At 47.7% G+C, this 27828-nt stretch overlaps 1 protein-coding gene across 5 annotated transcripts in view; it reads right to left on the bottom strand.

Annotated features, from left to right (window-relative positions):
• The window catches only part of DOP1A (DOP1 leucine zipper like protein A), a 241042-nt gene that overhangs the window by 58493 nt on the left and 154721 nt on the right, over positions 1-27828 (bottom strand). For all 5 annotated transcript variants that reach the window (XM_063916890.1, XM_063916893.1, XM_063916894.1 and 2 more), the window contains 2 exons: positions 13734-14355; positions 7068-7342 (listed from right to left, as the gene is read on the bottom strand). In XM_063916890.1, the coding sequence (XP_063772960.1) occupies positions 7068-7342; positions 13734-14355 (897 nt within the window). The remainder of the gene's footprint in view (positions 1-7067; positions 7343-13733; positions 14356-27828) is intronic.

Raw genomic sequence — 27828 nt, 5'->3', positions numbered from 1 at the left:
AATTGTACAGAAATAAAATACGAGATGTAGATATGCCACAAAAGGTATTAAAATACAATAACACTATAACACAAGTGTCTGAATAAATCCACTGGCCCCAGCAAAACATATTTGCTAATACAATATGGTTACCTGTGAGATTTAGGGCCGGACTCAATTAGCAATGGTAGTTACTGTAACCGCAACCATGGGGTAACTGATCTGCTGGGGCTATTCAATTACAGCCCACAGGCAGCACTTATCGTGGATTTCTGTTTGAGCCTGGGGAGGGTCTTGTAGATACAATGAGTATATGCAGATTGATTTCATTTCAATTGATCAAACAGAAATTCATGTTTATATGGCCAGTACGGATGGTGTAATGGTTAGCATTACTGCCTCACAGCACTGAGGGTCATGGGTTCGATTCCCACCATGGCTCTAACTGTGCGGAGTTTGTATATTCTCCCCATACTTGCGTGGGTTTCCTCCGGGTACTCCAGTTTCCTCCCACAATCCAAAAATATACTGGTAGGTCAATTGGATCCAAACAAAAATTAACCCTAGTGTGAATATGTGTGCGTGTACATGTGGTAGGGAATATAGATTGTAAGCTCCACTGGGGCAGGGACCGATGTGAATGGGCAAATATTCTCTGTAAAGCGCTGCGGAATATGTGTGCGCTATATAAAATAAGAATTTACTTACCGATAATTCTATTTCTCATAGTCCGTAGTGGATGCTGGGGACTCCGTAAGGACCATGGGGAATAGCGGCTCCGCAGGAGACTGGGCACAAAGTAAAAAGCTTTAGGACTACCTGGTGTGCACTGGCTCCTCCCCCTATGACCCTCCTCCAAGCCTCAGTTAGGATACTGTGCCCGGACGAGCGTACACAATAAGGAAGGATTTTGAATCCCGGGTAAGACTCAAACCAGCCACACCAATCACACCGTACAACTTGTGATCTGAACCCAGTTAACAGCATGATAACAAAGGAGCCTCTGAAAAGATGGCTCACAACAATAATAACCCGATTTTTGTAACAATAACTATGTACAAGTATTGCAGACAATCCGCACTTGGGATGGGCGCCCAGCATCCACTACGGACTATGAGAAATAGAATTATCGGTAAGTAAATTCTTATTTTCTCTAACGTCCTAAGTGGATGCTGGGGACTCCGTAAGGACCATGGGGATTATACCAAAGCTCCCAAACGGGCGGGAGAGTGCGGATGACTCTGCAGCACCGAATGAGAGAACTCCAGGTCCTCCTCAGCCAGGGTATCAAATTTGTAGAATTTAGCAAACGTGTTTGCCCCTGACCAAGTAGCTGCTCGGCAAAGTTGTAAAGCCGAGACCCCTCGGGCAGCCGCCCAAGATGAGCCCACTTTCCGTGTGGAATGGGCTTTTACAGATTTTGGCTGTGGCAGGCCTGCCACAGAATGTGCAAGCTGAATTGTACTACAAATCCAACGAGCAATCGTCTGCTTAGAAGCAGGAGCACCCAGCTTGTTGGGTGCATACAGGATAAACAGCGAGTCAGATTTTCTGACTCCAGCCGTCCTGGAAACATATATTTTCAGGGCCCTGACTACGTCTAGCAACTTGGAATCCTCCAAGTCCCTAGTAGCCGCAGGCACCACAATAGGCTGGTTTAAGTGGAATGCTGAAACCACCTTAGGAAGAAATTGAGGCCGAGTCCTCAATTCTGCCCTATCCGTATGAAAAATTAGGTAAGGGCTTTTATAGGATAAAGCCGCCAATTCTGATACACGCCTGGCTGAAGCCAGGGCTAACATCATTACCACTTTCCATGTGAGATATTTTAAGTCCACAGTGGTGAGTGGTTCAAACCAATGTGATTTTAGGAATCCCAAAACTACATTGAGATCCCAAGGTGCCACTGGAGGCACAAAAGGAGGCTGTATATGCAGTACCCCCTTGACAAACGTCTGAACTTCAGGAACTGAAGCTAGTTCTTTTTGGAAGAATATTGACAGGGCCGAAATTTGAACCTTAATGGACCCTAATTTTAGGCCCATAGACAGTCCTGTTTGCAGGAAATGCAGGAAACGACCCAGTTGAAATTCCTCTGTAGGGGCCTTCCTGGCCTCACACCACGCAACATATTTACGCCAAATACGGTGATAATGTTGCACAGTTACATCCTTCCTGGCTTTGATCAGGGTAGGGATGACTTCATCCGGAATGCCTTTTTCCTTCAGGATCCGGCGTTCAACCGCCATGCCGTCAAACGCAGCCGCGGTAAGTCTTAAAACAGACATGGTCCCTGCTGGAGCAGGTCCTTTCTTAGAGGTAGAGGCCACGGGTCTTCCGTGAGCATCTCTTGAAGTTCCGGGTACCAAGTCCTTCTTGGCCAATCCGGAGCCACGAGTATAGTCTTTACTCCTCTCCTTCTTATGATTCTCAATACCTTGGGTATGAGAGGTAGAGGAGGGAACACATACACTGATCGGTACACCCACGGTGTTACCAGAGCGTCCACAGCTATTGCCTGAGGGTCCCTTGACCTGGCGCAATATCTGTCCAGTTTTTTGTTGAGGCGGGACGCCATCATGTCCACCTTTGGTTTTTCCCAACGGTTCACAATCATGTGGAAGACTTCTGGGTGAAGTCCCCACTCCCCCGGGTGGAGATCGTGTCTGCTGAGGAAGTCTGCTTCCCAGTTGTCCACTCCCGGAATGAACACTGCTGACAGTGCTATTACATGATTTTCCGCCCAGCGAAGAATCCTTGCAACTTCCGTCATTGCCCTCCTGCTTCTTGTGCCGCCCTGTCTGTTTACGTGGGCGACTGCCGTGATGTTGTCCGACTGGATCAACACCGACTGACCCTGAAGCAGAGGCCTTGCCTGACTTAGGGCATTGTAAATGGCCCTTAGTTCCAGGATATTTATGTGAAGTGACGTTTCCATGCTTGACCACAAGCCCTGGAAATTTCTTCCCTGTGTGACTGCTCCCCAGCCTCTCAGGCTGGCATCCGTGGTCACCAGGACCCAATCCTGAATGCCGAATCTGCGGCCCTCTAGGAGATGAGCACTCTGTAACCACCACAGGAGAGACACCCTTGTCCTTGGAGACAGGGTTATCCGCTGATGCATTTGAAGATGCGATCCGGACCATTTGTCCAGCAGATCCCACTGAAAAGTTCTTGCGTGGAATCTGCCGAATGGAATCGCTTCGTAAGAAGCCACCATCTTTCCCAGGACCTTTGTGCATTGATGCACTGACACCTGGCCTGGTCTTAGGAGGTTCCTGACTAGGTCGGATAACTCCCTGGCTTTCCCCTCCGGGAGAAACACCTTTTTCTGTACTGTGTCCAGAATCATCCCTAGGAACAGCAGACGTGTCGTCGGAATCAGCTGCGATTTTGGAATATTTAGAATCCAACCGTGCTGTCGTAGTACTATTTGAGATAGTGCTACTCCGACCTCTAACTGTTCTCTGGACCTTGCCCTTATCAGGAGATCGTCCAAGTAAGGGATAATTAAGACGCCTTTTCTTCGAAGAAGAATCATCATTTCGGCCATTACCTTGGTAAAGACCCGGGGTGCCGTGGACAATCCAAACGGCAGCGTCTGAAACTGATAATGACAGTTCTGTACCACAAACCTGAGGTACCCTTGGTGAGAAGGGCAAATTGGGACATGGAGGTAAGCATCCTTGATGTCCAGAGACACCATATAGTCCCCTTCTTCCAGGTTCGCTATCACTGCTCTGAGTGACTCCATCTTGAACTTGAACCTTCTTATGTAAGTGTTCAGATTTAAAATGGGTCTCACCGAGCCGTCCGGCTTCGGTACCACAAACAGCGTGGAATAATACCCCTTTCCCTGTTGTAGGAGGGGTACCTTGATTATCACCTGCTGGGAATACAGCTTGTGAATGGCTTCCAATATCGCCTCCCTGTCGGGGGGAGACGTTGGTAAAGCAGACTTCAGGAACCGGCGAGGGGGAGACGTCTCGAATTCCAATTTGTACCCCTGAGATACTACCTGCAGGATCCAGGGGTCCACTTGCGAGTGAGCCCACTGCGCGCTGAAAATCTTGAGACGGGCCCCCACCGTGCCTGAGTCCGCTTGTAAGGCCCCAGCGTCATGCTGAGGACTTGGCAGAAGCGGGGGAGGGCTTCTGTTCGTGGGAAGAGGCTGTCTGCTGCAGTCTTTTTCCCCTTCCTCTGCCCCGGGGCAGATATGAGTGGCCTTTTGCCCGCTTGCCCTTATGGGGACGAAAGGACTGAGCCTGAAAAGACGGTATCTTTTTCTGCTGCGAGGTGACTTGGGGTAGAAAGGTGGATTTCCCGGCCGTTGCCGTGGTCACCAAGTCCGATAGACCGACCCCAAATAACTCCTCCCCTTTATACGGCAATACTTCCATATGGCGTTTGGAATCCGCATCCCCTGACCACTGTCGCGTCCATAATCCTCTTCTGGCAGAAATGGACATCGCACTTACTCTTGATGCCAGAGTGCAAATATCCCTCTGTGCATCTCGCATATATAGAAACGCATCTTTTAAACGCTCTATAGTCAATAATATATTGTCCCTGTCCAGGGTATCAATATTTTCAGTCAGGGAATCCGACCAAGCCACCCCAGCACTGCACATCCAGGCTGAGGCGATTGCTGGTCGCAGTATAATACCAGTATGTGTGTATATACTTTTTAGGACATTTTCCAGCTTCCTATCAGCTGGTTCCTTGAGGGCGGCCGTATCAGGAGACGGTAACGCCACTTGTTTTGATAAGCGTGTGAGCGCCTTATCCACCCTAGGGGGTGTTTCCCAGCGCGCCCTAACCTCTGGCGGGAAAGGGTATAATGCCAATAATTTTTTAGAAATTAGCAGTTTTTTATCGGGGGAAACCCACGCTTCATCACGCACCTCATTTAATTCATCTGATTCAGGAAAAACTACGGGTAGTTTTTTCACACCCCACATAATACCCTTTTTTGTGGTACTTGTAGTATCAGAAATGTTCAAAACCTCCTTCATTGCCGTGATCATGTAACGTGTAGCCCTACTGGAAAATACGTTTGTTTCTTCACCGTCGACACTGGAGTCAGTGTCCGTGTCTGTATCGACCTGATGTAACGGGCGCTTTAGAGCCCCTGACGGTGTTTGAGACGCCTGTACAGGTATGAACTGATTATCCGGCTGTCTCATGTCGTCTGTTGACTTTTGTAAAGTGCTGACACTATCACGTAATTCTTTCCATAAGATCATCCAGTCAGGTGTCGACTCCCTAGAGGGTGACATCACTAACACAGGCAATTGCTCCGCCTCCACACCATTTTCCTCCTCATACATGTCGACACAACGTACCGACACACCGCACACACACAGGGAATGCTCTGATAGAGGACAGGACCCCACTAGCCCTTTGGGGAGACAGAGGGAGAGTTTGCCAGCACACACCAGAGCGCTATATATATATACAGGGATAACCTTATATAAGTGTTTTTCCCTAATATAGCTGCTGTATATCTTTATATGCCAATTTTATGCCCCCCCTCTCTTGTTTTACCCTGTTTCTGTAGTGCAGGACTGCAGGGGAGAGTCAGGGAGCCTTCCTCCAACGGAGCTGTGAGGAAAAAATGGCGCCAGTGTGCTGAGGAGATAGGCTCCGCCCCCTTTTCGGCGGCCTTTCTCCCGCTTTTTTATTGTAATTTAGGCAGGGGTTAAATACATCCATATAGCCCAGGAGCTATATGTGATGTATTTTTAGCCAAAAAAAGGTATTTCTATTGCGTCTCAGGGCGCCCCCCCCAGCGCCCTGCACCCTCAGTGACCGGAGTGTGAAGTGTGCTGAGAGCAATGGCGCACAGCTGCGGTGCTGTGCGCTACCTTAATGAAGACAGGACGTCTTCTGCCGCCGATTTTCCGGACTCTTCAGTCTTCTGGCTCTGTAAGGGGGACGGCGGCGCGGCTCCGGGACCCATCCATGGCTGGGCCTGTGATCGTCCCTCTGGAGCTAATGTCCAGTAGCCTAAGAAGCCCAATCCACTCTGCACGCAGGTGAGTTCGCTTCTTCTCCCCTTAGTCCCTCGATGCAGTGAGCCTGTTGCCAGCAGGTCTCACTGAAAGTAAAAAACCTACTTTAAACTTTTTCTCTAAGCAGCTCAGGAGAGCCACCTAGATTGCACCCTTCTCGTTCGGGCACAAAATCTTAACTGAGGCTTGGAGGAGGGTCATAGGGGGAGGAGCCAGTGCACACCAGGTAGTCCTAAAGCTTTTTACTTTGTGCCCAGTCTCCTGCGGAGCCGCTATTCCCCCATGGTCCTTACGGAGTCCCCAGCATCCACTTAGGACGTTAGAGAAATAACTGGTAATAATAATAATAACATTATTTATATAGCGCACATACATGTCGCAGAGAATATTAGGCCATTCACATCAGTATCTGCCCCAGTGGAGCTTACACTCCATATTCCCTACCACAATGATACACACTAGGGTTAATTATTGTCGGGAACCAATTACCCTACCAGCATGTTTTTAGATTGTGAGAGGAAACTGAAATAGCCGGAGAAAACCCACGCTAGCACGGGGAGAATATACAAAACATCTGTAGACACAATATGTATCAGCAGCATAGACTACATAATTTCCTTTAAGATATACTGTAATAGCACTTTATAATGAACACAATGGGGTGTATGTAGAGCTGCAAGTCAAATGGGCGTTTATTATGGAAAATAAATACTTGCAGAAAAACTATTTCCGAGCATATGCAGAGCTGTATGTATGATAGAGAAGCGCATGCATCAGCAGCATGTGCACCTAGTTTACTATACACTGTCAGTCTGTACATATGCACTTGCCTTATAGCACCTCCTAACAGGCGTACTGTATATACACATTTACACACTGCTCTGCATGATCCATATATGTGTGTACATGAGAATTCTTTCCACCTTGCCATTCAAAAATGTAGATACTGTACGTTCAGAATGTCTGCAAGAAGTTGCACAAGGCACACTACCTAAACGTGCGTATGTTCAAGTATGAATGTACCCCAATGTGTGGGAAATACATTTTTTTTTTTAAAAGTAACCATCTACCTACCTTGAAGAAATCAGTCTTCTCTGCCATGTATCTCAAATTGCCTTCAGTAAGAGGTGGTCGGATCACTACAGACACCCGCCCTTGGTTTGGACTTAAAGGCTGAGAAGCTTCCAAACCATTTGCCTTTTCTCCAGCTACGACAGCAACAGACTGTGTCAGGCCAACCAGGTCCATCACTAGTGATATGGCGACACTCTGTATGCTAAAGTCTACGGCTGCACCGCACACATTCATGAGGGTCTGCAGCCATACGGGGGGATGCACTTTCTCACAGTCTAAGGAAAACAGAAAGAAAAATAAGATTTTAAACCTACCAGTAAATCTTTTTCTCCTAGTCCGTAGAGGATGCTGGGGACTCCGTAAGGACCATGGGGAATAGACGGGCTCCGCAGGAGACATGGGCACTAAAAAGAACTTTAGATATGGGTGTGCACTGGCTCCTCCCTCTATGCCCCTCCTCCAGACCTCAGTTAGAGAAACTGTGCCCAGAGGAGACGGACAGTAAGAGGAAAGGATTTTTGTTAATCCAAAGGCAAGATTCATACCAGCCCACACCATCCACACCGTATAACATGGAATATACGAACCAGTTAACAGTATGAAACAAAACAGCATCAGCCCGAGACTGATCAAAACTGTAACATAACCCTTATGTAAGCCAAAACTATATACAAGTCTTGCAGAATTTAGTCCGCACTGGGACGGGCGCCCAGCATCCTCTACGGACTAGGAGAAAAAGATTTACCGGTAGGTTTAAAATCTTATTTTCTCTTACATCCTAGAGGATGCTGGGGACTCCGTAAGGACCATGGGGATTATACCAAAGCTCCAAAACGGGCGGGAGAGTGCGTATGACTCTGCAGCACCGACTGAGCAAACATGAGGTCCTCATCAGCCAGGGTATCAAACTTGTAGAACTTTGCAAAGGTGTTTGAACCCGAACAAGTCGCCGCTCGGCAAAGCTGTAATGCCGAGACACCTCGGGCAGCCGCCCAAGAAGAGCCCATCTTCCTAGTGGAATGGGCCTTCACTGAATTTGGGGCTGGCAATCCAGCTGTAGAATGAGCCTGCTGAATCGTGTTACAGATCCAGCGAGCAATAGTCTGCTTAGAAGCAGGAGCGCCAACCTTGTTGGCTGCATACAGGACAAACAGTGCCTCTGTTTTCCTAACCAGAGCCGTTCTGGCTACATAAATTTTCAATGCCCTGACCACATCAAGGGACTTGGAATCCTCTAAGTCCCGCGTAGCCACAGGCACCACAATAGGTTGGTTCATATGAAAAGAGGAAACCACCTTAGGCAAAAATTGAGGACGAGTCCGCAACTCCGCTCTATCCACATGGAAAATCAGATAGGGGCTTTTATGAGATAAAGCCGCCAACTCAGACACTCGCCTTGCCGATGCCAAGACCAACAACATGACCACTTTCCAAGTGAGATACTTTAATTCCACCGTTTGAAGAGGCTCAAACCATTGAGACTTAAGGAACAGCAACAACACGTTAAGGTCCCATGGTGCCACAGGAGGCACAAAAGGAGGCTGGATATGCAGCACTCCCTTCACAAAAGTCTGGACTTCTGGGAGAGAAGCCAATTCCTTCTGAAAGAAAATGGATAGGGCCGAAATCTGAACCTTAATGGAGCCTAATTTTAGGCCCAAATTCACTCCAGTCTGTAGTAAGTGAAGGAAACGGCAAAGATGGAATTCTTCCGGAGGAGCATTCCTGGACTCACACCAAGACACATACTTCCTCCATATACGGTGATAATGTTTTGCTGTCACGTCCTTCCTAGCCTTTATCAGAGTAGGAATGACCTCATCCGGAATGCCCTTTTCCGCTAAGATCGGCGTTCAACCCCCATGCCGTCAAACGCAGCCGTGGTAAGTCTTGGAACAGACAGGGCCCCTGTTGTAACAGGTCCTCTCTGAGAGGAAGAGGCCACGGATCTTCTGTGAGCATTTCCTGCAGATCTGGATACCAGGCCCTTCGAGGCCAATCTGGAACAATGAGAATTGTCTGTATTCCTCTTCGTCTTATGATTCTCAATATCTTGGAGATGAGAGGAAGAGGAGGGAACACATAGACCGACTGGAACACCCACGGTGTCACCAGGGCGTCCACAGCTACCGCCTGAGGGTCCCTTGACCTGGCGCAATACCTCGGAAGTTTCTTGTTGAGGCGTGACACCATCATGTCTATTTGAGGCAGTCCCCACTGACTTGCAATCTCTGCAAAGACTTCCTGATGAAGTCCCCACTCTCCTGGATGTAGATCGTGTCTGCTGAGGAAGTCCACTTCCCAGTTGTCCACTCCCGGAATGAAGACTGCCGTCAGAGCGCTTACATGATTTTCCGCCCAGCGAAGAATCCTGGCGGCTTCTGCCATTGCCACTCTGCTCCTTGTTCCGCCTTGACGGTTTACATGAGCCACTGCGGTGACGTTGTCTGACTGAATCAGAACCGGTAGGTCACGAAGCAAATTCTCCACTTGACGAAGGCCGTTGTATATGGCCCTTAATTCCAGTACGTTGATGTGTAGACAAGCCTCCTGGCTTGACCATAGACCTAGGAAGTTTCTTCCCTGTGTGACTGCTCCCCATCCTCGGAGGCTCGCGTCCGTGGTTACCAGAACCCAGTCCTGAATGCCGAACCTGCGACCCTCTAGAAGGTGAGCACTCTGCAGCCACCACAGGAGAGATACCCTGGCCCTGAGGGACAGGCTGATCATCTGATGAATCTGTAGATGCGACCCGGACCACTTGTCCAGAAGGTCCCACTGAAAAGTCCTTGCATGGAACCTGCCGAATGGAATGGCCTCGTAAGATGCCACCATCTTTCCCAGAACTCGAGTGCAGTGATACACCGACACCCTTTTTGGCTTCAAGAGGTCCCTGACCAAGTTCAGGAGTTCTTGGGCCTTCTCCATCGGGAGAAAAACCCTTTTCTGGTCTGTATCCAGAATCATGGCTAAGAAAGGCAAACGGGTCGTTGGAACCAACTGCGACTTCGGGAGATTGAGAATCCAGCCGTGCTGCTGCAACACCCTCAGGGAGAGTGCCACGCTGTTCAGCAACTGCTCTCTTGATCTCGCTTTTATTAGGAGATCGTCCAAGTACGGGATAATTGTGACTCCCTGCTTGCGCAGGAGCACCATCATTTCCGCCATTATCTTGGTGAAAATCCTCGGGGCCGTGGAAAGCTCAAACGGCAATGTCTGAAATTGGTAATGACAATCCTGTAAAGCAAATCTCAGGAACGCCTGATGAGGCGGATATATGGGGACATGAAGGTATGCATCCTTTATGTCCAGGGACACCATATAATCCCCCCTTCCAGGCTGGCGATGACCGCTCTGAGTGATTCCATCTTTGACGTCACAAACATAACCCAGCGTTCGCCAAGACACTCCCCCGTTTCTCCAGCCACTCCCGCGTTTTTCCCAGAAACGGCAGCGTTTTTCCGCACACACCCATAAAACGTCCAGTTTCCGCCCAGAAACACCCACTTCCTGTCAATCACACTCCGATCACCAGAACGAAGAAATTTCTTCGTTAAGCCGTGAGTAAAATACCTAACTTTTTGGCAAATTTACTTGGCGCAGACGCACTGCGAACATTGCGCATGCGCAGTTTGCGACAAATAGCTCCGTTGCGAAAACCACTAACGAGCGAACAACTCGGAATGATGGCCCGTCCTTAGTCGGGAAAGGATACGCCATAAGAATCCTCTTGGGAATCTGCAGTTTCTTGTCTGGAGTTTCCCAAGCCCTTTCAAACAACTCATTTAGCTCATGAGAAGGGGGAAAAGTAACCTCAGGCTTCTTTTCTTTAAACATGTGTACCCTCGTGTCAGGTACCGAGGGGTCATCTGTTATATGCAACACATCCTTTATTGCAATAATCATATAATGAATACTTTTAGCCAATTTAGGCTGCAACTTCGCATCATCATAGTCGACACTGGAGTCAGAATCCGTGTCGGTATCAGTGTCAACTACTTGGGATAGTGGACGCTTCTGAGACCCAGAAAGTCCCTGCGTCATAGTGAAAGGCAGGGCTTGACTCCCTGTACATTCCCTGGACTCCGCTTTGTCCAACCTCTTGTGTAATAAATTCACATTTGCATTTAAAACATTCCACATATCCAACCAATCAGGTGTCGGCGTTGCCGACGGAGACACCACACTCATTTGCTCCACCTCCTCCTTAGAAGAGCCCTCCGCTTCAGACATGCCGACACACGCGTACCGACACCCCACACACTCAGGGAAATCTCTAATCTGGAGACAGTTCCCCAACAAGGCCCTTTGGAGAGACGGAGAGAGAGTATGCCAGCACACACCCAGCGCCAATGACCCTGGAAAAATCCCAGATATATAGCGCTTTTCTTTATATAATAACTGTGCAAAATTATGTGCCCCCCCCCCCCCCCCTTCTTTAAAACCCTCTGTCACCGTGTTCAGCAGGGGAGAGTCCGGGGAGCCAGCTTCCCAGCGGTGTGCTGTGGAGAAAATGGCGCTGGTTAGTGCTGAGGGATCAAGCTCCACCCCCCCAGCGGCGGGCTTCGGTCCCGCTCGATTTCTTCAAAACTGGCGGGGGATTTAAATATACAGCCCGCAGAGCCTATATATCTATACTGGCCAGTCCTAGAGGTTTATTATTGCTGCCCACGGCGCCCCCCCTGCACCCATCAGTGCCTGCCACTGTGTGTTGTGTGTGGGAGCAATGGCGCGCAGCGTTACCACTGCGCGTTACCTCTGAGAAGATCTGAAGTCTTCTGCCGCCTCTGAAGTCTTCTATTTTCTTATACTCACCTGGCTTCTATCTTCCGGCTCTGTGAGGAGGACGGCGGCGCGGCTCCGGGACGAACAGCGAGGGGAGACCTGCGTTCAGACTCCCTCTGGAGCGAATGGTGTCCAGTAGCCTAAGAAGCAGAGCCTAGCATTTAAGTAGGTCTGCTTCTCTCTCCTCAGTCCCACGATGCAGGGAGCCTGTTGCCAGCAGGGCTCCCTGAAAATTAAAAACCTAACAAAATTCTTTCTTTCAGAGAAACTAAGGAGAGCTCTCTGTAATGCACCCAGTCTCCTCTGGGCACAGTATCAAACTGAGGTCTGGAGGAGGGGCATAGAGGGAGGAGCCAGTGCACACCCATATCTAAAGTTCTTTTTAGTGCCCATGTCTCCTGCGGAGCCAGTCTATTCCCCATGGTCCTTACGGAGTCCCCAGCATCCTCTAGGATGTAAGAGAAATATATATAATGCAAATTACCAAATACTACATACTATATAACTGTCTCTAGCTATCACATAGCATGGAAGTCATCATCTACTGTGATGCCGAGTACTAACTAGGCTGACTGACTGGTCATCTGTCAGACCCGCCGACTTCTGATGATCAGTAAGTGCATACACACTTACAGATTGTTGGCCCGACAGCTGTAATGTCAGTGAACGGCAGCCTCTGCAGCAAGTGTACGGGTGGTCTACAGACTGCCCGTACACGCAGCACAATGCGTCGTTCACAGACATATCAGGGGTACGCAACCGCTGACGCAACCATGATATACCAGCCAGTGTGTACCGGGCTTAAGGCAGTTACGTCACACAGACATTTTCTTGCATAAAGATCCACATACTGCATATCACCTGGGAGCTAACCTAGCAATATTTGGTCAGGAAAAGAAAAAGATTTGCAAGGATGAACCATACTTTTATCAGGTAAACTTTCTCAAAATGATTAGCACCCTTCATTCCTGGTTCCAGGACTTGTCCCACTCTGCCCTCACCTCTGGAACTCCTTTACCAGAACTACCAAATAATCTCACAATCTTGAAGTCTTCGAACGTGATCTCAAAACGCACCTCTTAACTGTCTAACAATCCCCCTCCTAGCATTTGTGTACTTGATATTACACTTAATAGTGGCCATGTATTATCTTGTGCTTACGCATCAATCTGTGCTAACTACTCTTTTAGTATTTATATTTTATTTGCACTTTTAGGGATTATAAAAATAAAAAATGAAAGGTGATGACATAATTGGTACCACTGACTACAGATGTGTCCTCATTCTGTACATCATTGCTGCGGTCACGACAAATAGCTTCTCTCGGGGTGCCAGGTTCAGCAAGCCTCTTCTAGCATCTTTTCTTGCCAAAAAAGAACCTTAGTCACAATGTGTTGTTACTGGGACACACCAGGAGACTGATTCATTTGATAAACAGTGCATACTGATGCTAGATGTATGAGGACACAGCTGTCCTTGCAATTAATGCCTCACAAAAAGTAGCAGTTCCACATATTTAGCTACCAATCGTATTAAGAGTCAGATTTACAGTACCTTGTCATAAAGTTTGCTTAATAGGTTATGTTTAAAGGTCTATGAGCGACGTTGTCTTGTGTTTCCCCTCCCGGGCCAGGTGCCGTGCATGCAGCTCCTGGACGACAGTCCAGATCGAGCATGCATGCACTGCTGACAGCGACTATCGTTGCCTACCCGCGCATTGATCATTGCTGGCGGCATACACACTTGCCGATAAAATGAGCGACGTTGCTCAGGAAGGGGGAAAATGAGTGTATATGCACCTTTAAGCTAGTTGTAAACCATATCTTGCTACTTTGATAAATATTTGTTTACAAAGGGGAAAATGCTGTCCAGATAGCTTACCCACTTCTGCCTTCCCAGGATGAATGTCTGAAGTGTGACTGCCTTCTGCAATGTACACAGGGAAGCTGGAACATTCAAGGAACAGCTGACAAGCAGCGATAAAGGCAGGGTGGTAATCTTTTGGTGCAACTTGCTTGCTTATTGTATTTTCTGTAGCATGTTCGGTTGTAGGGGCCTCCCATTTACTATTGTCTATTTCACCTCCAGAGGATTCTCCTGGTAGGTTGACTGAAAGTGCTTTAGGTGCTGAATTCTCGGGAATAACATAGAGAATAATGAGTCTAGTGAGGAACTGTTGGAAATACTCCAGGCAGCACTGCATTGATGTTTTCTGGGTTGCCTTTAAATTCCATGTAGCTGTTCCCTGTGCACTCCTGGAGCTGTGTTGCACCACTGTATCTTCAGAACCCACAGTAGATGCTGTTTCAGTTTCTGATGAAGTGCTACCTAAGGGCAGACCAGCTGCCTCTTGCCCATCACCCTGTACCCTGTCAATATCATCAGCTTTGTCTGCCTGGTATTGCACAAACTCTGTAAAGCCACTCTCAGAAGATCGACTGCTTGGAGGGTTCTCGCCATCTTCAAACACATCACCTGGATTTTCCAGTGTGACTGAGGACAGCTAAAGAATAAATAAATAACATTCAGTACCTACTACACTTTTGTAGTACACACAATGTATTAACATTTATATAGTGCCAAATATTGTCTCACACTTTACAACTGTGTTTCATGATTTTAAAAGATAACGGTTTATATATAAGTATCTAAAATGCTTAGATCCTAAGAATGATTTTAGTAAGAGGATGTCTTACCTCTCATACATTTAGCTTGTAAGCTACACTGTCTGTAAAGGGGCCCACACATTTATTGTTTTGCAGATCCTATGATTTATTTCCCAGATATAGGGGTATATGCAATTAGCGGCGAATCGCGGCAAATTATCGCCGTTTTTTAATTCGACACAATTCGACCATCCAATTTCGGCAAGTGGTTGCCGAAATTCACCATATTCAGTGGAAAACGGATTCGACTGTCCCGCGGGCGAAAAACGGACGATTTGCCGGATTTTGCCGCGATTTTAAAAAATGGGGAAAAACCCGAAAAAAAATGGCATGGGGTCCCCCCTCCAAAGCATAACCAGCCTCGGGCTCTTCGAGCTGGTCCTGGTTCTAAAAATGCGGGGGAAAAATTGACAGGGATCCCCCGTATTTTTAAAACCAGCACCGGGCTCTGCGCCTGGTGCTGGTGCAAAAAATACGGGGGACAAAAAGAGTAGGGGTCCCCCGTATTTTATACACCAGCATCGGGCTCCACTAGCTGGACAGATAATGCCACAGCTGGGGGTCACTTTTATACAGCGCCCTGCGGCCGTGGCATTAAATATCCAACTAGTCACCCCTGGCCGGGGTACCCTGGGGGAGTGGGGACCCCTTCAATCAAGGGGTCCCCCCCCCAGCCACCCAAGGGCCAGGGGTGAAGCCCGAGGCTGTCCCCCCCATCCAAGGGCTGCGGATGGGAGGCTGATAGCCTTGAGAAAATGTAAAGAATATTGTTTTTTCCTGTAGTACTACAAGTCCCAGCAAGCCTCCCCCGCAAGCTGGTACTTGGAGAACCACAAGTACCAGCATGCGGGAGAAAAACGGGCCCGCTGGTACCTGTAGTTCTACTGAAAAAAAATATCCAAATAAAAACAGGAGACACACACCTTGATAGTAAAACTTTATTACACAACTGCCGACACACACATACTTACCTATGTTGACCCGCCGACTGCCACAGTCTCCGACGATCCGGGGTACCTGTGAAAAAAATTAGACTCACCTCAATCCAGTGTCCGGGAGATAATCCACGTACTTGTTAAAAAAAGAAAACGAACACCCGTACCAGCGGACTGAAAGGGGTCCCATGTTTACACATCAGACCCCTTTCCCCGAATGTGCCAGGACCCCACGTGACTCCTGTCACTGAGGTCCCTTCAGCCAATCAGGAAGCGCTACTTCCGTGGCGCTCACCTGATTGGCTGTGTGCGTCTGAGCTCAGACAGCGCATCGCACAGCTCCCTCCATTACTTTCAATGGTGGGAACTTTGCCGTCAGCGGTGGGGTTACCCGCGGTCAGCCGCTGACCGCGGGTGACCTCACCGCTAACCGCAAAGTTCCCACCATTGAATATAATGGAGAGGCTTTGCGATGCGCTGTCTGAGCTCAGACGCACACAGAGCCAATCAGCAGAGTGCAAGGACGTTGCACTCGCTGATTGGCTGAAGAGACACTTCTGTGACAGCTGTCACGGGGGTGTCTGCATTCGTGGAAAGGGGTCTCATGTGTCAACATGGGACCCCTTTCAGTCCGCTGGTACAGGTGTTCGTTTTGTTGTTTTGACAAGTACGTGGATTTATCTCTGGACCCTGGATCAGGCGAGTATAATTATCTTTTATTTTCAGGTACCCGTGGATTCTACTTGGAGAAGAGGACCGACTGCTTCGTGTCAACATAGGTAAGTATGTGTGTGTCGGCAGTGTGTAATAAAGTTGTACTTGTCACGGTGTGTGTCTCCTGTTTTTATTTGGGTATTTTTTCCCCAGTAGTACTACAGGTACCAGCGGGCCCGTTTTTCGCCCGCATGCTGGTACTTGTGGTTCTCCAAGTACCAGCTTGCGGGGGAGGCTTGCTGGGACTTGTAGTACTACTGGAAAAAACAATATTCTTTCAATTTTGACAAGGCTATCAGCCCCCCATCCGCAGCCCTTGGATGGGGGGGGACAGCCTCGGGCTTCACCCCTGGCCCTTGGGTGGCTGGGGGACGGGACCCCTTGATTGAAGGGGTCCCCACTCCCCCAGGGTACCCCGGCCAGGGGTGACTAGTTGGATATTTAATGCCACGGCCGCAAGGCACTGTATAAAAGTGACCCCCGGCTGTGGCATTATCTGTCCAGCTAGTGGAGCCCGATGCTGGTGTAAAAAATACGGGGGACCCCTACTCTTTTTGTCCCCCGTATTTTTTGCACCAGCACCAGGCGCAGAGCCCGGTGCTGGTTTTAAAAATACGGGGGATCCCCTGTCAATTTTTTCCTCGCATTTTTAGAACCAGGACCAGCTCGAAGAGCCCGAGGCTGGTTATGCTTTGGAGGGGGGACCCCACGCCATTTTTTTTCTGAATTTTACCATTCCATCTAAAAAAAAATAAAAAAAATATTTTAAAAAATATATAAATAATACTTGTGCCTCCAAAAAAGACAAACCAAGTACATAATCCCTTCTAATATAAATAGATATGCTATTATCAATAAAAAAAACACAAAAAAAAACATGTTTTAAATTTTTTTTATTAGTTTCACCCACCAAAGTGTGGCGGATTGAAAATGTCGAATTTACTGTCTAAAAGCACTGTTGTCGAATTTCCAAACTTTAATTGAATATACTTTGGTCGAATTGCAGCACTTGCATCATTGCAGAAAAGTCGAATTTGACAAAAGTCGAATTTCAAAAAGTCGAATTTTGAAAGTCCGTTTTTTTGACGGAAAGTACTGAATTGCATTGACGATTTTTTTTTTTTTAGCGAAAAAGTCCCGAAATTCGTCAATTTCAGGAATTCGACCGCAATTGCATATACCCCATAGTGTTACCCCAATCCATCTGACTTGCCCATACATTACAGATATATTTCAATGATTTGCAGATCATTTTTGGTTAAACAGATCTGCCAATCTAGAAAGACTCATCAGTTTACTAGAAACGGTCTGCAGATCTGCTGATTGTTACTCATACACTAGCAATCTACAGTCCGATTTATCTGTGAAATTAAACATGCTGAAAAACCTGATTTAACAATCCCAATCGATTGTGGCCAAAATCTGCAATCTGTGAACCCCATACATTTCAGATTTATTGACACAGTCATCTGCAAAACATCAGATTGTACCAATTTATCCCAGGTGTATGGGCCCCTTAAGATTACATGCAGTATAATGGCTCTCTGCTTCGTCAATGCTCTACCAAGTTTCCCAGGACAGACATATGAAATACTGAGGAACACAATATAAGAATGACTACCCAATGATTAAGTGAATGATGAGTGGAAAGCCAAGAACACAAACCCATTTGTATCCATCATGCCCTGCTCCTAACCAGCAGAACAGGCCGGGCCAACCAGTGGTTCTCCAGCTGTTGTGAAACTACATATCCCAGCATGCTCTGCCACAGTTTCAGTATTCCCTAAGAGCAACACTGTGGCATGGCATTCTGGGAATTGTAGTTTCACAACAGCTGGAGAGCTGCAGGTTGGCCATGCCTACAGTAGAATCTAGCAAGTATATATGTCACAGTATGTTCCTGAATATGCTGTGAGAATTTCTTAATGCAGATTTAACTAAATAAACAATGCTACGAAAATAAGTACAGTATGTAAGGAGAAGAAATGGAAAATAAACATTTAACCATCTTCAGGATAGTCTGCAATTTTATCTGTTGCTCAAACTCTCACCAGTATGTCTTGCTGACTCACATACAGTGCTGTAATGAATCCTAAACCTACTCATAAAAAGCTAGTGTCAATTATGGTTCTTTTTTTTTTACAGGTAACTGCACGCAGGAGAGAAAATAATGAATACTGTACATCATTGTACTCTGTTAGCTACTATACAGCACTATCAACATATGGTACAGTAACTATTACTAAATTGGCCAACACTTAATAAAAAAAAACTGTCCTGAATGCAATAGCAAAGTCTTCACAAAGTGTAACTAACATGAAAAAAAAAAAGGAGATTTATGTTCTTTCCTAGTTAAACCATTTTCTTCAACTCCATAGGGGGCACAGTGAGAACTCTGGGTACAGCCTGGAGAAGAGAGTCTGGGCACCAAATAGTTATTTTTTTCCCCCCAGCAGCCCAGGACTCCGTCCCCTCTATACCCAGCCCCCAGGCAGGCCACGGTTAGAAAGCCCACAGCAAAGAGAGAAGGAGGAGGGGGAGAAGGAAGACCAGCACACACACAGAAGAAAGATGCGTGGAGAATCGGTATAATAGGTACTAAACCCTGCAAGCCAGGTGCATCAGGGTGGGCGTCCTGTGCACCCTATGTAGTTGAATAAAAGGATTTCACTAGGTAAGAACATGAATCTCCTTTTCTTCTTACTCCAGTAGGGGGCAAAAGGAGAACTAAGGGATGTCCCAAAGCTATCCCCCTATGGGAGGGGATGCTACTGAGCTGTAGTGAAAACCCTTCGCCCGTAGCCTGTGTCTAGAGATGTAAAGGTGTCAGAGGCATAGAAACCAATTAAAATATGGGCAGAGGACCACGTGGCAGCCTAACAAAGCTGCTCTGCAGAGATACCACACTGAGCTGTCCAAGAGGTACCCACTGACTGGGTTGGATGAGCAGGTACCATGGCAGGGCCAGGAAGATCTGCGGCTGAGTAGGCATGGTGCATAGTCAAGTGGAGTCACCTCTGATCCTGTCCAGGTAAATTTTGAGAGCCCTCACCACATCCAGAGAGGCTTCCTTCGGCGATGAGTCCGTAACACTAAAAAGCCGGCACCAATATCGCCTGGAATGATCTGGGGTTAAAACCTCTGGCTGAAAGTAGGTCTTCGAACCACAGTGATAAATTCGAGCCAAAGAAGACTTCCGGCCATGAAGCATGGTACAGATAATTCTGCTGGAAAACCCCATTGCTCTCAGGACAGATGTCTCAAGAGCCACCCTATCAAAGCGAGACGGGCCAGAGCCGAATGGAAGCATGGGTCCTGAGACAGAAGTTCCGGTGGTAGAGGCATACACAGAAGTGGTCGATGGAGAGGCCCAGACGATCAGCGTACCACACCCACCGTAGCCAATCCGGAGCCACCAGAATCACTGTGCCGTCCTCTAATTTGAACATGCGGAGGACTCGCTGAATCGAGATTGGAGGAAAGACGTGAATGAGAGGGAGCATCCACGGCACCACCAGAGTGTCCACCAGGAGAGCTCTGGGATACCTGGTGCGGCAACAGTACCTTGGCAGCAGGTGGTTGAGCCGAGATGCAATCATATTTATGTGGGGTAGGCCCCAATGGTAGAGCAGCAACTGGAAGGCATCTCAGTGTAGAGCCTACTCGCCTGAGTGAATGTCCTGGTGGCTTAGGAAGTCCACTTCCCAATTCTGAACACTGGGAATAAAGACTGCTGCCAGGGCCAAAAGGTGACGCTCTGCCCAGTGGAGGATGTGACTGACATTCTACATGGTGCCACGACTGCTTCACTGGTGGTTTATATAGGCAATGGCTGTCACTTTGTCTGATTGCAACTTGACTGGATGCCCTTGTAGGAGAGGCTGAGCTAAGCAAAGTACACCGCCCGGAGTTCTGGGGCAATGATGTATAGTTGGCTCTTCTGAGCCATCCACTATTCCTGGATTGTTTGCTGACAAGACACAGCCCCACCCCAACCCGAAGAGTTGTGTCGGTGGTGAGCAGGACCCAGTCCTGGATCCAAAAGGATTGGACCGGTGTAGCCACCAGAAAAAGGGAGTGATGAACATCTCGCAAGAGAATGATGGTCTGCTTCTTGGGGTGAAGATGGGACTTGTTCAATCTGGCAAGAATTTCAAGTTAAACAGGATGGGAGTGAAACTGGGCATATGCCACCATGTGGAACATGGAGACCAAGGAACTCAGGATCCGCATGCAGGAGCGGATCGACACTTGACGAAGACTGGGGAATGTGCAAACTCTGAATCTTGTCTGCTGGAAGGAGGATACGCTGAACTCCGGAATCCAGCAGGATTCTTAAGTGCAACATTTCCTGTGAAGGCGTCAATGCAGATTTTGGACAACTGATCCACCGTCTAACGAACGTGGTCCGTCTAGACATCCAGAGGCACGATGAAGGTGCGCTGCCATGAAGAGGAAGGCGTAGAACTCCCCCAACGGGGGGACCAGGATGATGACCTTGGAGGCCAGAACGGAGCGAACGGATTCCCTGAGAGCTCTTGATTTTCCTGGATCTGCTGGAAACCCGTTGGAAAAGAACAGCGCTGACGGATGCCTCTGAAAAGTCAGTGCGCATCCCTGGGAGGCTATGCCCCTGACCCAAGCATCCGTCATGGTCTCCATCCAAACACTGGTGAAAAGCAGAAGCCAGCCTCCCACATTGGGGTCCCCCAGGTGGAGACCTGTTCCGTCATGCAGCACACTTGTCGGCTGGCTTGGAAGCGGGTTGTCTGGTGGACCAAGACTGCTTATCGCGGGGCTTAAATCCTTTGGAGGAGGAACCCTGGTATCTAGAAGATAACTGACCTAGGGCCTTTCCCTGAGGACGAAAGGAACAAAAGGTACAGTAGGTGTTCAGGCCCTGGGAGGTTTTGCCAAAGGAAGGAAGGTTGTCTTGGATGCGGCCAACATAGCAACGATCTTGCCCAGCTCCTGACCAAAGAGGATTTCCCCTGAATATGAGAGCGCCTCTAACACTATCTTAGAATCAGTATCAGTGCACCAGGAATGCCGCCACAGTAGACATTAACAACTCAGATTAAGATCCCTGTGTTAATGGCCGCCTCACCTAAGTAGGATCCCGCCTCCTTACTGTGCCCCACTAGAGACAACAACTCCTTTCTGCCAGTACCAGAGCTAAGACCATCCTCTAGTGCTTCTAATCAGTGGCCAATGGCCTTAGCCACCCAAGCTGATGCAAGGGCTGGGCGAGCAATAGCACTCGCATTGGAATAAGCTGTTTTAAGGAAATTCTATACCTTACTATCCGTGGGATACTTAAAAGAAGCTGTATTCGGAATAGGGAGGAAAGAAGATCTAATCAGGCAGGCAATGTGAGCATCAACTGAAGGATGGGACTCCCACTTGGCCTGTTCTGCAACTGGTAACAGGTAAAATGACACCATGTGCTTAGACAACCAACTGCCCAGAAGTAGTGAACTCAGTCGTTACCCTCTTCTGACGCTTGCATACCGGGGACCTTGGACTTAGGAGTCTGGTTGGAAACCTCAGCCTGGAGTACTGATCTTACTGCCTTGATCAGCACCTCAACATCTACCTTTGACGGAAAATACTTAGTCACTGAGGAAATCTCCACGGCAAAGTTGACTGAGACACTGGCCTCGTACTCCGAGGACAACTCAGAATCTGAATTGCCCCCAGAAAGGGGGTGCACTGTCCCTGTCTGCTGGAAAGATGCTGACCCCTGCACCAATCCCTGTACTGTCTTTGTAAATGACTGCATCCATGGTGGCTCTACAGTAGACAGCTGGGCAGTCTGAGCCAGCAAAATGTTGGTAACTGGGAGCACACCTGTAGCTACACTAGCAGAGAGAACTGACCTGGGAGCTGCAAGCTGGTTAACTAGCTGAGACACTACCAGCGATAACATTAGCCAGTTCCTGACTGGACGCTGCAGCTGAAAGTCTACTGCTCTGTAGCTGTGAAGCAACGGATGCAAAGGCCAGCGTGGTCTGGGTTCTGGGCAGAAATTATGTTAACACAGATTCTGCAAGTGTGCAGTACAGGAGCACCTACCACCAAAAAATCTTTTTTTCCTGGAAAACACTGCAAATGCAATCCAAGGGTGTCTCCACATACAAAAGCGGACGCAGTGGTGTGTACTGACAGGGGAGTGCAAAGAGTGGCAAGCAGCCCCAATATACAATAAGAGGGGCAGCAAATTGGATATATAACGATATCAATTCCGAATAGAAGCACTGACCGACCTTTGTGGTTTCCCTAGCGTGATCGGTAGTCAGCAGCAGGATTCACAGACAGGCTCAGAAAGTACTGAACAACACATGCACACAGAATCACTCAAAGCAGAGAATTAGTGGGTAAATACTTCTCAACAATCCTGTTTTAACAGAAGGAAGGAGCTTAAATATATACAGTAACCTGAATACTAGGAGCAAGGTAGATGGGGAGATAGGTGCCCAAGCTTCTCTCCATGCTATGCTGAAGCAGGCAATGTAGTTAAAATGGCCACCCAATGTCATGTAGGAGGAGGAAAGAGGGAATGAGAGTACCTGAGGCGGGCTGTCTGCACTGAGGGAATGCACGCAGGGGTGGTAGAGAAGATAACACGAGGAGCCTGTCTCCCCCTCTGGTGTGGACAACAGAGCAATGGCTGCCACCACTGCCAGCGGTGTCCCATTCCTAAAGTGCCCTGGTGGTCTAGTTTGCAGAGCTGGGAACCCCGGAGCCAACACTACCTCCACACTAGCGGTGAACCTTTGCTAGTATGCGACTCCCTGAAAGCAGGGATCCGTGCTTACCTGCCCCCTTGCTTCCAGCTGTGGACTCCGGGAGATGAGTGTGCTTCATGGAGTCCACAGTGGAAGTCACCGCCACCAGCACTGGGGTCGTTGGAGAGGCAATGAGGGTGTCCTATACAGTAGGATGTCTTTCACTGTCCACCAAAGCGTCCTGACAAGATCAGCAACTGACGCGTTTTACATGCAGTGAAATGCATCAATCGTTGCTGATCTTCTCAGGACGTTTTATCTAATTGGAGCCGAACCAGCCCTGGACAACCATATTTTACCAACAGAGACTCAGAGAGGACTTTGGTTACCAGATACCGTATTGCATGAGGAACCCACTCATTTAACAGGACAATTTACAGCAATCCACTCTAACGGTATATTGATAACTGCACCAGTAACTGGACTCTCTCCTATGAAAGAGACTCTTGTTGCATTGGACTTATTTCTCCAGAAGAGTACTTTTGGAACGGACTCCTACTGTATATGAAATTTCAACACCACTCCTGACTTGATATTTAGGGTAATATATACCTTTTTTTAAAGGTTAAGTATGAATTCATGATATTTTTAATGTGCTTGTATGCATTTTTGTGTATTTCTTTTATTAAAATGTCATTCTTAATCATATATACCTATTGACTGTTACCATTGTGTTAAAACATCTTAGCGCAGCCTCCATTTTTTATTTGATCTTTTACCATTGAGGGAGGGACTTCCCCCTAATTTCTGGCTGCAGCATAGCAGAGGTTCTCATACATCCAGCGCCCCATCATACCTTGGTATAGGTTCTTCTTTGCAGTTATGTATACATAGCCTATTTTATACAGATGTGTCCTCATACACTGTTGTTCAAGATGTGTGAAATAGCCCAGGTTGTTACGGAGTACTGAGCATCTTTCTTGCTAAAAATGTGTATTATCTGCATAACTACAACAATTTGGAGATACACAGTTAAACTGGTTTATTACACTGATCAATATGGCGTGCAACATTTGTACATCTGTGTGCGACTGACTCAGAATCTGTGTAAAAATAGGATTTTGGTACTTACCAGGTAAATCCTTTTCTTTGAATCCAAAGGGGGCACTGGAGTACTCTTGGGATATGGACGGCTTCCACAGGAAGTAGGCACTGAATAAATTAATTTTGAAACTACACCTCCCCTCCATATCCCTGAGTACCTCAGTGTTTTTTACCGAGCCGAACAGGAGCGATAGAGAGGTTGACAGTGTAGAATTACATATAACATAACGGACAACAATAAAGTTGACACAACATTACTGACAACTAAACAGTTGACACCATAACTGATTAGAACTTGTTAATCTGAACCAGTCGGTGAAAATGTGTTACCATAAGATCTACTGAACCTACCCCAAACCAGGTAAACTGCTCTGGGTGGGCGTCCAGTGCCCCCTATGGATTCAAAGAAAAGGATTTAGCTGGTAAGTACCAAAATCCTATTTTCTTTTTCATCCACTAGGGGTCACTGGAGTACTCTTGGGACGTACCAAAGTTTCCCCCCGTGGGCGGGAGAGCTGTTTGGCACCTGTAACACTAGGCGGCCAAAGCTAGATGCTGATGCCGCCAACGTATCAAACTTGTAGAGGCGCACAAACATGTGGACCGAAGACCATGTGGCCGCCCGGCAAAGCTGTGTCGTAGAAGCTCCACGACTCGCTGCCCATGATGTTCCCACAGCCCGTGTGGAATGAGCTGTTACTGATGTAGGCGGCTGTAACCTAGCATGAAGGTAAGCCTGACGTATGGACAGTTTAATCCAACTGGATAAGGTCTGCCTAGAAGCTGGCCAACTCATCTTGGCAGCATCAGAGAGAGCAAACAACGTATCCGTCTTACGAACGGTCGACGTTCGGGATACATAAATGCGTAATGCGCGTACCACATCCAACCTACCAGAGTCTCCTGTAACACAGGAACTACTATTGGTTGATTGATGTGAAAAGATGACACCACCTTTGGTAGAAAAGCGGAATTCGTCCGGAGTTCCGCTCTGTCATCATGAAACACTAAATACGGTGGCTTGCACGACAAAGCACCCAAATCTGAAACATGCCTTGCTGACGCTAAGGCTAAAAGAAAAATTGTTTTCCCAATTGAGAAATTTAATATCCACTTGTTGTAAGGGTTCATAATAAAAAGACTGTAAGAAATCTAAAAACCAGATTCAAGTCTTATGGCGCAGTAGGTGGAGTGAATGGAGGCTGAACTCTGAGGACACCCTGCATAAAGGTGTGAACCGACGGCAATAGGGCCAATCTACCATGAAAATAAATGGACAACGCCGATATCTGCACTTTAAGTGTAGATAAACTCAGACCTCTATCTAACCCCATCTGTAGAAATAACAAAAGATGGGATAACTTAAAAGATGATGTCGGAAACTTCCGAGCTTCACACCAACCTACATAGGCACGCCAAATTCTGTAATAATGAGCTGCCGTAACCGGCTTCCTAGCTCGTAACATGGTTGGTATAACCGATTCTGGAATGCCCTCTCTTCTTAAGAGGGCTGTCTCAACAGCCACCCCGTCAAACGCGGCCGCGCTAAATCGGGGTAAAGGAACGGACCCTGCTGTAACAGGTCAGAACGTAGTGGGAGCGGCCAAAGACCGACTGCGAGTAGACCGCGGAGATCCGAGAACCAAGCTCTCCGAGGCCAAAGAAGCGCCACTAGTATAACTGTGACGGACTCTCCTTTGATCCGTTTTAGCCACAGAGGGAGCAGTGGAAATGGTGGAAACAGATACACGAGACTGTATGGCCACGTGATTGTGAGAGCATCCACTGCCACTGCCTTTGGATCTCTCGTTCTGGACACGACCTGGGGCGTTTGATGATTGTGGCGAGAAGCCATCAGGTCCACCTGCGGGTAACTCCATTTCTGGACCAGCATGTGAAATACTTCTGGATTTAATGCCCATTCTCCTTGAAAATTCAGACGGCTGAGATAATCCGCCTCCCAGTTGTCCACTCCCGGAATGACTACTGCCGACAATATCATTTGGTAATACTCGGCCCAATAGAGGATTTAAGCTACTTCCCGCATTGCCATACGGCTTTTCGTTCCTTCTTGTTTGTTGATGTATGCGACCGCCGTCGCATTGTCTGACTGCACCTGAACAGCCTGAGCCTGCAGCCTGTGCACTGCTTGTCGTAGCGCATTGTAAATTGCCCGGAGTTCCAGGACATTTATAGACCGCATTCTTTCGTGAACCGCCCAGAGACCCTGGAGCTGATACTTTTGAACTACAGCTCCCTAACCTCTGAGACTCGCGTCCGCCGTGAGAATTATCCAATTCCAGGCACCGAACCGTTTCCCTGCGGTTAGATTCTGTACTTTGAGCCACCAGAGTAGAGACACTCTGGCCCTTGGAGACAACCTCACCCTGCGGGTAAATCTGCAGATGCGAGCCCGACCACTGTGCGAGCACATCCAATTGAAAAGGACGTGAGTGAAGTCCTCCGAACTGAAGCGATTCGAAAGCCGCCACTATTGTGTCTAATAGGCGAATGCACAAATGAACCGAGACTGTGCGTGGCTTGAGCACTAATTGTACCAGATGACGAATGACCTGTACTTTCTGTTCGGGTAGGTAAATTCTTTGATTTACCGTATCGAGAATCATGCCTAGGAATTGAAGTCGTTGAGACGGAATCGTTCAGGAATTCGCGTAGACAATGGTAGGAAATCAGATTTCCCCCCCCCCCACTTGGTCTGCGATCTATCTCGTTTGGAATCCGACTCCGCCTGTTAGGAACGTAGCCAAAGTGGACGTTATGCGCCACTAGCAAAGCTGAAAACGCAAGAACCAACTGCCAACGTCCAAAGAAGCTGTAGGTAGCAAGAAGTGTAAGGTGGTCTTTATTTAGGGCAAACCTGAACTGGAGTGCCCTGCCCCTACAGCCTTGTTACCTCAAAACTCTTACCAAAGCAGGGCGAAGCAACAGCCCTACTGCTGTGTAGGGTACACTCCGATAGGTAGTAAAACACCCAATAATTGTAATTGTCTCTCATTGGAAATCGTTCAGCCTTCGCTGAGAACCTGACGCACTGGCCTGGTGCTATGAGGGCTGGCGGTAAATCGACCGCAACAATCTAACTGAAACAGTAAAAAAAAAAAATTTTTATTTTTTATTTTTTTCCTTTCAGGCAGTACATGCCCCCGTATTCCCCCAAAAGAGGACCGGTAAGGGTCTGTCTGTGCAGTTTTTACGCAGAGCACTAACCACTATACGATCACGACAACTTAAACGAGCCAGGTAGGAGACGAACCTACAATCTTGTTATCTATAGTCAGATGCGTTATACATTGCGCCTCTGGCTCAGATTCGTATTTGTCCGACACACTGTGTGACCGACTTTGCAGCGAAGCTGCTTGTTTGACTATGCATTAGACTTAGTGATCATGTACTCCAACCAGTAAGTACACCACGGAAGTAACGTGTGTATTAACCTGCATTACCGTGCATGTGGTTACCAGCAATAGTGAATCTTCCTGTCATGCTGTACAAAAAACAATTAATAAATTAAACTCCTAACAACACACCGCTCCTCCAGATGCTAAGTGTTGTAGAGCAGCAACCTCCGGGAAAGAACCAGGAAGTAACGTTAAAAGAAAATGGTGTCCTACCATGTTTTTTTTTTTTTTAACACCTGTTAAACCAGGATCTGAACCAGTGTCCATGCAATCACAATGTTCACTGTGGCCTGAAAGCCTAACCACTTAGCTACAGAGCCACCTGTAAAAACAATAAGCAAAGCTGCTGCAGATGAGGCCTGAACTCACCATGTTTGCCGTGCTCAACAGATACTGTTTAATAAGCACTG

Source organism: Pseudophryne corroboree, chromosome 4 (assembly GCF_028390025.1).
Source record: "Pseudophryne corroboree isolate aPseCor3 chromosome 4, aPseCor3.hap2, whole genome shotgun sequence".
Taxonomy (NCBI): domain Eukaryota; kingdom Metazoa; phylum Chordata; class Amphibia; order Anura; family Myobatrachidae; genus Pseudophryne; species Pseudophryne corroboree.
Note: the sequence above shows the minus strand (reverse complement) of the source record. Positions and strands in the feature narration are given on the sequence as shown.